Source organism: Mastacembelus armatus, chromosome 1 (genome assembly GCF_900324485.2).
Source record: "Mastacembelus armatus chromosome 1, fMasArm1.2, whole genome shotgun sequence".
Lineage (NCBI taxonomy): Eukaryota > Metazoa > Chordata > Actinopteri > Synbranchiformes > Mastacembelidae > Mastacembelus > Mastacembelus armatus.
In genome coordinates this window covers 24,540,795-24,552,177 of record NC_046633.1, presented here as the reverse complement: position 1 = coordinate 24,552,177, position 11,383 = coordinate 24,540,795, and the positions used below count along the sequence as shown (strand labels likewise).

The window sequence follows — 11,383 nt, the reverse complement described above, 5'->3', positions numbered from 1 at the left end:
ATTCTTCTTCTATTCTGTGTGACCTGGGTCCGTCGTCCCCCACCACTTTCTGTTCGCGGCCGCCTTCTTTCCTGTTTTGTGTTTCAGTTTTCACTCGTGGATTCACCTGTCAACCTCAATTGTCAATAAAGGAGCACGGAGCTCGCTTCCTGGCTTATGAAACCTGTGTTTGCCTTGTTGTTTAATTGCGTTAACATAATGGCTGTATAAACACATAGAGAGAACAGTACATTTACAAAAATGTAATATCTTCCTATAAATAACCCCGACACCATGGCTGATACTTAAAACAGCCACAGAGTCACTTGCTCTAAATAACTGAGAATGTTCCCCATGTGTAACAGCAGTGGACATTAGGCAGCCAGTCATTCTTAATTACCAACCACAGACAGCTTTGATCTCTGCTATTGCTTTGTGAGAGACAAGTCAGTCTAGAACCTAATACAGATGTGTTTAACACATGGTCTCCATTCCATGGAACTGTTTCATGAGACCCCTCCCCAATCTGACCAGCGATGACATGTTTAGCCGCATGTCGTCGTTCCGTCGCTGGCTGTCTAGGTGGTGTCCAGCAAACGATGTGGGCTTCATAGACAATTGGGCCACTTTCTGGGGAAAACCCGGTCCGGTAGCGAGAGACGGCATCCATCCCACTTTGAATGGTGCAGCTCTCATCTCTAGAAATTTGGCCGAGTTTATTAGCCGACCTAAAGCCTGACAATCCAGGGTGGGGACCGGGATGCAGAGACTCAGTCTAAAACGCCTCTCTGCAGTTTCCTTAGAGCCGTCGCCCCCTTCAAACCACATAGAGACTGTGTCTGCCCCTCGAACATATAAATCAAATAAATCAGAAGTTAACAGGAGTTATTCATAAAAACTTAATAAAAATTAAGACCACTCCTCTTATTGAACAGAAAAACAGAACTGTCAAATGTGGACTATTAAATATTAGGTCCCTTTCATCTAAATATTTGTTAGTAAATGATTTGATAACTGATCACCAAATTGACTTACTCTTGTGTTACTGAAACCTGGCCACAGCAGGATGAATATGTCAGTCTGAATGAATCAACCCCCCGTAGTCATAAAAATTATCATGTTCCTCAAAGCACAGGTCGATGGTAGTCCACCTGTCCCTTACTCAGAGTTATTAACTGAATTTCCAGACTTCCTGTCTGATTTAGTGCTTAGTTCAGATAAAGTCATTATAGTGGGAGATTTTAACATTCATGTAGATGTTGAAAATAACAGCCTCAGCACTGCATTTAATTCTATATTCTATATAATATAGAATATTCTATATATATATAATATAGTTAATTATATATATTATTCTCCCCAAAATCATATTTTGTCTGATCATTCTTTAAAAACTTAACAGCTTCTCCCACTCTAGCGATGATGTCACCACTCTAGCTGTGAACATTCCGCTCCCATACACACTGTAAAATTCAGAAAAGGCCTGTTTGCACAGCAATCCCAACAGTAAAGAGAAAAAACTTGTTGGCACAGCAATCCCAACAACAAAAAATAGAGCTTTGGGAAAACTCAATTCATTTTCACTGAAGTGAACAGTTTGACCTGCTGACAGTGCTAAAGAGGGATCACCAAAATCAGTTGAATTGGTCTTCTGGGGACTTGTGGATATAGATGCAACATTTCATGGTGATCCATCTGATACTTAAGATATTTGAAGTGAGGACTGACAGACCCATGGAGACTTGCAATTAGCATGGCTACAAATTTTTGGGGCATTGGTCAGTGTAAAGAAATAAATGGCACAGCAAGATAGTACAGTCAAGAACATCCTTTTTATTCAATCAGGTGCTGCTCTTCTCAAACTGTGTTTTTCTTCTTATGGAAAAGAAACTGTAATTAACACATGCATTTCACCTAGAGCTCTGGGGGTGTTCTCACAAAGATGTGGTGCTGCACTGAAGGTGTAGACAGAGGTGTAGAAGAGCTGGGAGTCAGGGGGCCTAGGGTGCTGCCTATTACACCATTACCATACACGCTTAAGAAGATAAAGGATAACAATGAAGACCTGCGGCAGTCCAGCATGAGGCGGTCAGAGGAGAAACATGGAGGGATTTCCCTGAATTCTCAAAAATAAGAGTGATCAGGTTCATGCTGGCCTTTAATTTATCTGCTTGGTGTGTTTTAAATGGCTAATACTGTTGAGAGCTTCACTAAGTGAAACCCACCATGAACAATAATACTTCACTGGCTTTTACTGGTTTGAGTGGATGTTGGATATGTCCTGAAATTAAACTCCCCTGTTTCAGCCTCATGCAGGACATGTCCGGTTATAAGGTGCTTGTAGCTTTCATTTACAGTCTAAGGCATTCTCAAAGAGAGCCTAAATGACAGCATACCCTGATAGCAAATATGAAAAGAAATCCAAATGAAAAGGAAATAAAAAGGTGGAATAAAACAAAGCCAAAAAAATAAATAGCTAAAACAAAAGAGCAAACTCTTATTATAGTCCAAGCAGGCCCTTTCCAACACCCCAAAGCAATTCACCCTTTCTTTTGACCCCATTCATCTTCTCTCTTTTCCACCCAAACCCCTGAACCTCTGTCGTCCCTTCCTAACCCACCTAAGGACACCCCCAAAAGCCCGTCAGCGTAATTTGTTCACTTACATTAGCTGTTGAATGGAGAAGCTGAAGAAGATGGGTATGGTAATACAACGTGAAGCATACAGACAAGAATAACATGTGAGCTAACTGCATTCTGCTCAGACAAAAGTTTTTCTGCAATATTTTTTTCACCCTCCCAACAGCAGAGAGGGCATGAGAGAGAGAGAGAGAGAGAGAGAGAGAGAGAGGGAGAGAGTGACGGACACAGATACAGACTACTCCAGTGTCTAAGAGAAAACAGACAGTGGAGACAGAGGGGAAGAAAAAAGCAAGAGCTGAACGAGAACAAGTTTTTTTGCCTTTTCAAAACTTTTTTTTTGTCATCATTTATCAATAAAAAGTAAAGAACTAATTCACATCAGTTTCCGTTTGTGTGTGTGTGTGTACACACACAGCTTTGAAAAGGAAAAGAGGATATAGGGAGGTACAATGGAGGGGAATCATTTCGAAGCTGGAGGGAAAAACGTTGTCTCTGAGTGCTGAAAGGTTGACAGCTTGTGGCACTCAGGGGCAACCTGCTACCTCGAGCCATTTCGAAAAAAGGGCAATCTGGTTTACAAAATGGAGTCTGTGAACAAAAGGCACTTTTAAGGGACAACCTTTAACTGCTGGGAAACTATACACTACAGCACAAGCACTATAAGAGTCATTTACAGAAGAGGGGGGTAGGACAGGGGAGAGGCTCACCTTGCTGCCTGTTTCATTCATTGTTCAGACCTTATACATTTGCCTGACTTTATGCTACTCTGTGCCCCTTTATTTGTTGTTTCCATCATCTGTACAGGAGACAGGGGGTCTACACTCTTTCCACTTCAACTCAGGTGTCTCAACATAAGCTGCTGAGCTCTGCCCAGCTCTAGATTCAAAAGTACTGGTCACATAAGATGATCATGGGAATAAAAAAATCTGGATGTGTCTCCCACAGCACGGAAAGGAACTTGTCATGTATTTATGCTAATGCGTACTAAATCTGGAGGGTTTTTTGCTGTTCTTGCTGGTGAGTTTCAGGCAGTGCACGGGTAAGTTATCTGAAGTTTCTTCGCCTTGACAGTATAGGTTTGTTTTTTTTTTCTAAAGGTTGAACCAAAATGCCTTTTGTGTCACAACCTTAAGGAATAGGAACCTCTCCCCCCACTCAATACAAACAGAATACTACAAGTCGAGAGAGGAATAATGCTGCTTCCCAAAAGGTCTGCTATTTTTGTTCATTACCATTCATTTATAATAGTTCTGAATGTACTTTATAGTGTTAAAGCACCAGTTTTTATCTGATAATTTTTTTTTTCTGAAGTTGTGTAAAATTTTTTTCCTTCAGCCCTCCCACATTTTTATAAACAAATGATTACACATAAAACATTAAAAAAGAGACAAAAGGAAATAAAAACAAATACCCCCAACTTACAAAGACTAGGATTTTTCATGGCCCTCTAGTTTAGAGTCTTGGAGCTTACGGACTTGAAACAAATACATTTTTTTTTCTTTTCTCTTAGCTTTCTTAAAAATCTCTAACAGACAAACACAATGATCTACCCAATGCATTGCACGTGGCTCAATCGACACATATTTTTCAATAATAATACTTTTCCATCAAAAAACAAACACTTTTTTTTTTCTTCAAACCTACTGTCAATTTTTAACATGTTCATCTAGGTATTATAATGCTGCGCTGCAGATGGCGATGGCATGTGTCGTTTGATTCGCACTAGTAACAGTAAGGTGATGTTACTGAAACAGGTTGTGGGGGGGAGGTGAGAGTTCAGAAAATAACTAGACTGCCAACAAGCTCATGTAGTAAAAGTTAAAAAGGAGCATATATCATAAATATATATGTATAAGATCTCTCTCTCTGTCTTTACAAAAAAAGTTTGCAGTCCTCTATAAAGATCTGTTCTAGGCCAATAGTCTCCACATGCACCAACGCTACCATTCCCTGTAGCTTTAGCTTATATGTGGGAAGAGAACCTGAAGTCAAGCTTATTACTAATTGCATGACGGGAATACAGAGGCACTTTCATATATTGTTATAGTCTTGATATATGGTTTTAGTACATAGAGCTAATGTTACTAAAGAGGCTGAGAACAGGGTCTCAGCCCTGTTCACTATCCCTGCAAAATAGAACCAACAGCCAGGCAGTCCAGTTATTTTGTGAGGTCGGCAATTGCTGGATTGTGTCATGATGAAAATAATTTCAATGTGAACATTTACATAGAAACAAAATCTCAAATCAAAAAGACAAATCTTAAGTGAATGAAAAACCATTAACAAAGGCAGTTTGGAGAACCAAATATAAAGGCTTCCCTTTATTAATTATGTCAGGTTGTTGTTGGCCTTAGTGTGCATTTTATATGTGCATCTGTATGTGTATGTGTGTATTCCTCTGGGTTTTCCTCTGACTAGACTGAGGGATACAGGGATGCAAGGGATGCATGTGATGAGCTCATGTTACTGTGCTGTCCATACGGGAGAGATTTTTGAAACTATTGTTACTGTTTCATTGAAATCCGAGCATGATTCATAAACGTATTACCGCAAACTAAAGAAAAATGTTATGACATGCAAGAGGATTAAACAATCCGAGTGAGACAAAACCAAATCTGGCAAAAAATCTCAAGAAAACATCTACAAACAAAATGAAAGCTAATAATATAAAGCTGATGTGTGTGTGCGTCACTGTAAATTAAATTCCATGTCTATGGACAATAATGAGATATTGTGAGTGGTTCTGTGACAGACTATTCTGGAGAAGATGGTCTGTGGGTACTCTATGCAAGCGTGCATGTGTTTAGAGTGCATGCATGAGCGTATCTGTGCTGCATGTTCCAGGGCCAGGTCTTGAATGTCAGTACAGCCACATCCCTGCAGTGGCGGCCAGTCTCGACTTGCTTCTCTAATAACTCATCGGACCATCAATGTGCAACACTGTTCATCCCTTATTAAAAATTAATAGTGCATAGGTGAGGGGACGAAAGAGCACATGTAGAGTTAGTGTTATGACTGTCTGTCGCGTGTTCACTCGCTTGCACTCGCCTCATGGCTATTATTTCTCCCACAGCAGGACACCCTGATAAATGAAGACCAGCCACTTAGTGCATAAATGTCACACCATTGGATGGTGTCACCATAATCGGCCAATCAGAAATGAAAGAGGCCCAAGACTGAGTGAATGAAGTGGCAGAGTGTGGCGACACGCGGGCATGTGGCTGTGGTTTAGGTCTGGACCCTGAGCAGCACTGAGCTCCAGGGGGGGGGGGGGGGGGGGGGGGGGGGGTATGTGGCTCAGGTGGGACCATGTACCTGGAGGAGAGGTGGGTGGAGAAATACACTGATGTGGAGGCATGCAGTTTGGGTGGCAATCTTTTCAACATGCACATCTGATTCACCATTTATCATTACACGTTTTTGGATCTCCCAGCCAATGCATGGAGTTTCATTGTGGAGACAACAAAATAAAAAAACATATAAAAAGAAACAACAAATGTATAATTGGTCATTTGTTAGGTTACCATATTATCTTTCCTTTCTGACATTTTATGGTGTGTGTGAGACAGTTCCTCATCTTTCATTTCCTCCTTCTTGCATTCTGAGTCTGTCCACTTAATCTCATTGAAGCCTCCTACGTGAAGGGGGACAAACGTTCCTGTTCAAATCATGTTGGATCTGGAGTCCTCTTGGGGTGGGGGTGGGGGGTGGGGGTTGTAGTAGTACTTCGAATAGTGTTGGCGAGAGAGAAAAACCTTTTTTAGTGTCAGCAGTCTGTTCTTAATCAGCCGTGATGTGTTTGTTTTTCAAATTTCCAATTTTCATGACACAATTTTAGCTGTTGATTCAGAGAGGCCTTGTCAGAGGAACCAGGACTGTGGCAAAGAAAAGAAAAGACAAATTAGTCAACATTACCAAGTTTACATTTGGATGATTCAGTTTTGATTTGTATCTGTCTCGAACTACATTGTGTAATACACAATACAATAAATAAATACAGAAAATAAATAAATAAAGAAAATGACTTTTGAACATTGACACACACACACACACACACACAGTTCTGGTTAGAACACTTCTGGGGGCATTTACATTCATTTCCTGGAGACAAACCTTAATGTAAACCTGACCTGACCCTGACTAAATGATTTACATGGTGGAGACTTGACTGGATTTTGTCCTCATAATTGTAATGTGAATATGTAGACAGATTTGTCCCCACAACATGAGTAATATGAGGTATGAATGACTGGTATGAATGAAGACAGAGATAGAAGTGCTGGGACATAACAGAGCAAGATAAGGTATGAAGTATGAACACTTAAATTGCTGATAACCAACAGTGGGGTCAGGATTTCAATAAGGGGCCATAAGGTGAATCTGGAACTGCAAACACTGGAACTATTCCTGCTACACATAATGATATTTATTTTTTGAAAGTCCTCTATTCTTTGCCTTTTTATCGAGATAATTCCTAAATAATTACACCTCTTCAAGTCTGTAAAAATAAAATGAAGAAAGAAAAAGTAGTTATTGCTGCTCACAACCAACAGGCATATGCGAGCTGTAACACAAGGTTGTATTGTAAGCAAAGAGTGGTTTGGTTTAGGGGATCACAGGCAAAACCAGTTGGGAACCACTAGTATTAAAGTTATCTTTCATCCACTAGGTGGCCACCTACTATTCCTTTTCTCTCTTTCTTTCAGTATCTGCTGAGCTCAGCTGTCCCATACAGTGTCGAAAAGTTCCTACCTCAACTTCACCACTTATTGCTTGTAAGAGGGCTGACTCTGGTTTTTTGCATATTAAAAACACCATTTCAGAGCTACAAACAGCATTAGGGCAGCAGTTCTTGGTGTACATCTGAATGGTTTCCCAGTGAGCAAACCCAGGACTATAATTGCTGTGTCATGTGCTACCAGCTTACATGTAAGGCGACCCTCCTAATATGTCTCTGCTCTCTGGCCTCAGGCTACACTGTAAGGCTATTAAGGGCAGCTACTCCAGGGATCCGGTTTCTCAGTTTGATAAGGGGGCAGGGAGGAGGCTTTGGCCCAGGCTGAGCTGCTCTGGCTGCCTCTGACATTCCAGACCTCAGCCTGGGGAGTGCTGCAAATCATACCACCTTTAACAGCAAACCCTCTCTTGTCCTTCCATTTTATCTAGAGAAAGTCTTAACCCCTTCTTAACCCTCAGCCTACCCTCCTCCACCTCCTCCTTCCTACCCATGATTCTTTGGTGTTTGTAGATAACTCCTCCTCCTGGCAGTGAAAAGTGGACCCCCACCCCCCCAAAGTCCAAGTTCAACTGCCTATGACTTCATGTCTGGTTGCCCGCAGCAACCAGACAGCCAGGACGTGACTGTGGAGTGCAGGGAGCTTCATCCCACTCCCTCTCTTTTCCACCCGTCGTTTTCTCTCAGCCCCGCTTACTTTTTTTATACATGCTCTTCTATCTCCCTCACCATTCCTGCATAGCTGAGGTCTCACCACCAGAGAGCTCCTCAGACCAGCTTTTCTCAAGTTCTCGCTCTAACAGCAGTGGGAAGACTCCCTCCTTCTGTCTTGGCTAGGTGGCCAGCAGGCGGCGAGGCGGGCTGGCAGGGCCATCGTCTGAACCTCTCCATATGCCAGTGAACAGCACGATAGGCAGAGACCTCTGGCTGAGGCTGTTACTGACCTACTAGGCTCAGCTAACTGAGAGTAGCTGACACCAGTGCTCAGGTTGCCACTGTACACGTGGCAAAAATGTCCAAAGTTACATTTTTCAATAATGTTTGATAAGCAATAACACAAGATAATATGTGTTCTGAACAGATGTAAGCTTATTTCGAAAGCCCTGTTGTTTTGCAGGGGAGAAAATTAGGGGCAAGAGTTTTGGCACAGAGTTGAAGTGTATGTGCATGTGTGCCCAGGCACTCACACACATTTGGATGGTGTTTTGATGCCCCCCCCCTAATGCCAAGGCTACATATGTGGGAGAGTGGTGCAGGTGGGGAACTCGAAAATACTATAGGCAGCAGCAGGCGGAGGGAGGGAGCGAAAGGGAGAGAAAGCCAAAGAGTGGGGGAGGCTGCTGATGCACGAAGGGAAGGAGGTGGGAAGCAGAGCGGCTGAGAAGAGCTATGCCGAGGAGGAATGCAGATTGTTTCCATGTGTGGGGAGGACAGGAGAGCCGAGTTGGCTGCAGGCAGGTGCGGTTAGCCTCTAATGAGAAAAGTTGTGTTGGTGATGGAGGAGGCCCAAGACGCTGCAGCCCAGTGGCAGAGCACAGCCAAAGCTGAAACCACAATGTAGTGCACTACTGGCCTCACACGCTGCACTAATACACACTGTGGGGCCTAGCAGAGATAAATCAACACTGCTGGAGCTGAAGCTAACTGGCACGGCTTACATTCACTCAGGGGAAACTACTGTGGTACAGACACTGTAAACCAATACTGAAACTAAAGACCTTGATACAAGGGCAACATTTTGGGTCAATGTAGGTGGGCAACTTGGCAACAAGCGCATTATATATTATATATTATATATACATGTATATTTTCTTCTGCTATTGAGCCTGAATATCAACAAATCTACCTCTATGAGAGATCATCCATTGATGTAAAAATGCAAATTCTGATAAAAGCCAGCAAGTCGATCCTGAGTTGGGATTTGTTTTGTCAAAACATTAAAGTTCTGGTTTACTAATCTGATGCAAGTAACAATTATGTATGGACACACATGTCTTCTCTACTTTTAGAGATGAAAAATATCCCAACAGCTGATCATCACTGTTTCCATGAGCTGAATTAGTGACTGTAGAGTGTTGCCAGGGCAGAGGCATTGTCTGAATATTGCCAGTGTATCACGGCCTTCGCTCTGAATGACATGCTTGTCCTTTTAAACCTAAAGAAAGATGCCAGAGTTAAACAGTGTGCTGGGAAGTCGCATTCTAGATGCAGCACTGTGCAGTCACGCTTGTACTGAGGGATGAGGAAAAAGAAAGACATAAAAACAGAGGAGGACGAGGTGGATGGGTGGATGTTAATTAAATGAGGGAGGTTGGCGGGGTACCTGAGTCTGCTGGGGTATATTCAGAAAGTTGTCCCGTGTTCCGATGCCGACAAACCGGTTGGGAGCTGTGGAGCCTGGCGTGGAGTATGCTATAAACAGAGAGAGACAAGTGTGTACATGCTTTTACACACACACACATACACACGGAGCTTGTAGTAAAGTTTGATGCTCTCGTCACCATTATCTATATGATTGACTATAATATTAATTCACTACGGGACTACATATCAGTGCCAAACAAATTACTGGGTAGAGACAGTAAGGGTCAGGGATACTGATACCCTATTAGACACATGGGTGACTCATTCATGTTGTGGGCAGGTTCTTTGTTAGCTTCCTTCTTAATGGCTTAATCTGTACTCTGTGGTTAACAAGGGATGTACCGTCTGGAATGATTAGTACTAACATGAAGAAGCCATTTCCCCCAAATATGGCTGTTAATCACAGACGCTCCTCAGCAACCCCTGACCTCAGTAACAAGCTACTGTAATGATAGAAACCCACTGAGGGACACACTGTGGACTTAACAAAAGCATGACCAATAGAGAGAGGAACCCTGTTTATCACCAAGTGGTAACCAATGCTCCGTTTAAATGTAATAGTTTAGGAGGAGCATCTTACAACAACGTGACACCATTCAGTGATGTCACAGGAGCAAATTTAGGGCAGTTGCGCTCACTTGGACTCCAAGGTGGCAGCTGAGTAGAACTTTTGCCGTGCATGACTTGAGTGAGGTTTTGGGGATGGGAATGGGGTGACAGTGACAGGGACTGGAAACTGATGCATGACTGAGGGTGGGAGTGCATTATATGTATATGTGTGTGTGTGTTTTTCATATAACTGTAATTATGATAAATTGAGAATCAGACAAAATTAGAGCGAGAAGAATAAACAGTGATAACAGTCACTGGAATAAGAGAAGAGACGGAAAGTAGGATATTTATTTATATAGGATGTTCATATAAATAAATAAAGTGACGTGGTCTGAGAGAGTTGGAAGGGGGAGGGGAGGAAAGATTGATAGGACAGGAAGAGGAGAAAACGTCAAAACAAAAAGAGGAGAAGGTGACCCGGTTGCTCTGTCCAGTGCCCCCTCTCCGTGTGCCTCTCCCATGGCCCGACTCTCGCACTGCACCTGTCTGGGTGGAACCAACCAAAGCCTCACCGCTCCCTGATGACACTCCTCTCTCCAGCTCCCACAGTATCGCACTAATTAGACATGTTTGATTAGGTTTTATCATTCATGTTTAGAGAGACTGGGATGTTCTTGTTATACTGTTGTTCCATGTTTTTTGTTGTTCTCAATTTTTTAATTGTTGCGAGTTTTGTGTGAAAGTTGGGAGGGAATTGGGTGGGTAAAGTGGGGCATGATGTTTTTTTGGAGTCCACGCCAACTGCCCTAATTTTGTTCCATTAAAAAGAAAAAAAGGAGAGAAATAAAGGGAAAAATAAACAAAGAAAGGAGGATATGAGAATATATCAAATAAAGAAAAGAAAGCAAAAAAGAAATGAGAGAAGGGGGTAGATCATATTGCCGCTGTCACAGACAGACATGCAAAGTCTGCGTTAATCAAAGGCTTGCGGCTATAGAGTCAACATGCACAGGGCCCTGCTCTGCTCTGCACCCCCCAAACTACAAAACACATCAAAAAGGAGGGAGAGAGACTACCCTGCCTCTTGTGGTGCTAGCAGGAAACCCAACAC

The 11,383-nt window shown here is 42.4% G+C and overlaps 1 protein-coding gene across 14 annotated transcripts in view; it reads right to left on the bottom strand.

Moving 5' to 3' along the window:
• Positions 1-1,792: 1,792 nt before the first annotated feature.
• Positions 1,793-11,383, bottom strand: part of nfixa (nuclear factor I/Xa) — a 108,425-nt gene continuing 98,834 nt past the window's right edge. For 13 of the 14 annotated variants that reach the window (XM_026302568.2, XM_026302566.2, XM_026302562.2 and 10 more), the window contains 2 exons: positions 9,680-9,768; positions 1,793-6,496 (listed from right to left, as the gene is read on the bottom strand). In XM_026302568.2, the coding sequence (XP_026158353.1) occupies positions 6,482-6,496; positions 9,680-9,768 (104 nt within the window). In that variant the 3' untranslated portion in view covers positions 1,793-6,481. The remainder of the gene's footprint in view (positions 6,497-9,679; positions 9,769-11,383) is intronic. The other variant, XM_026302569.2, reaches the window with a different exon arrangement.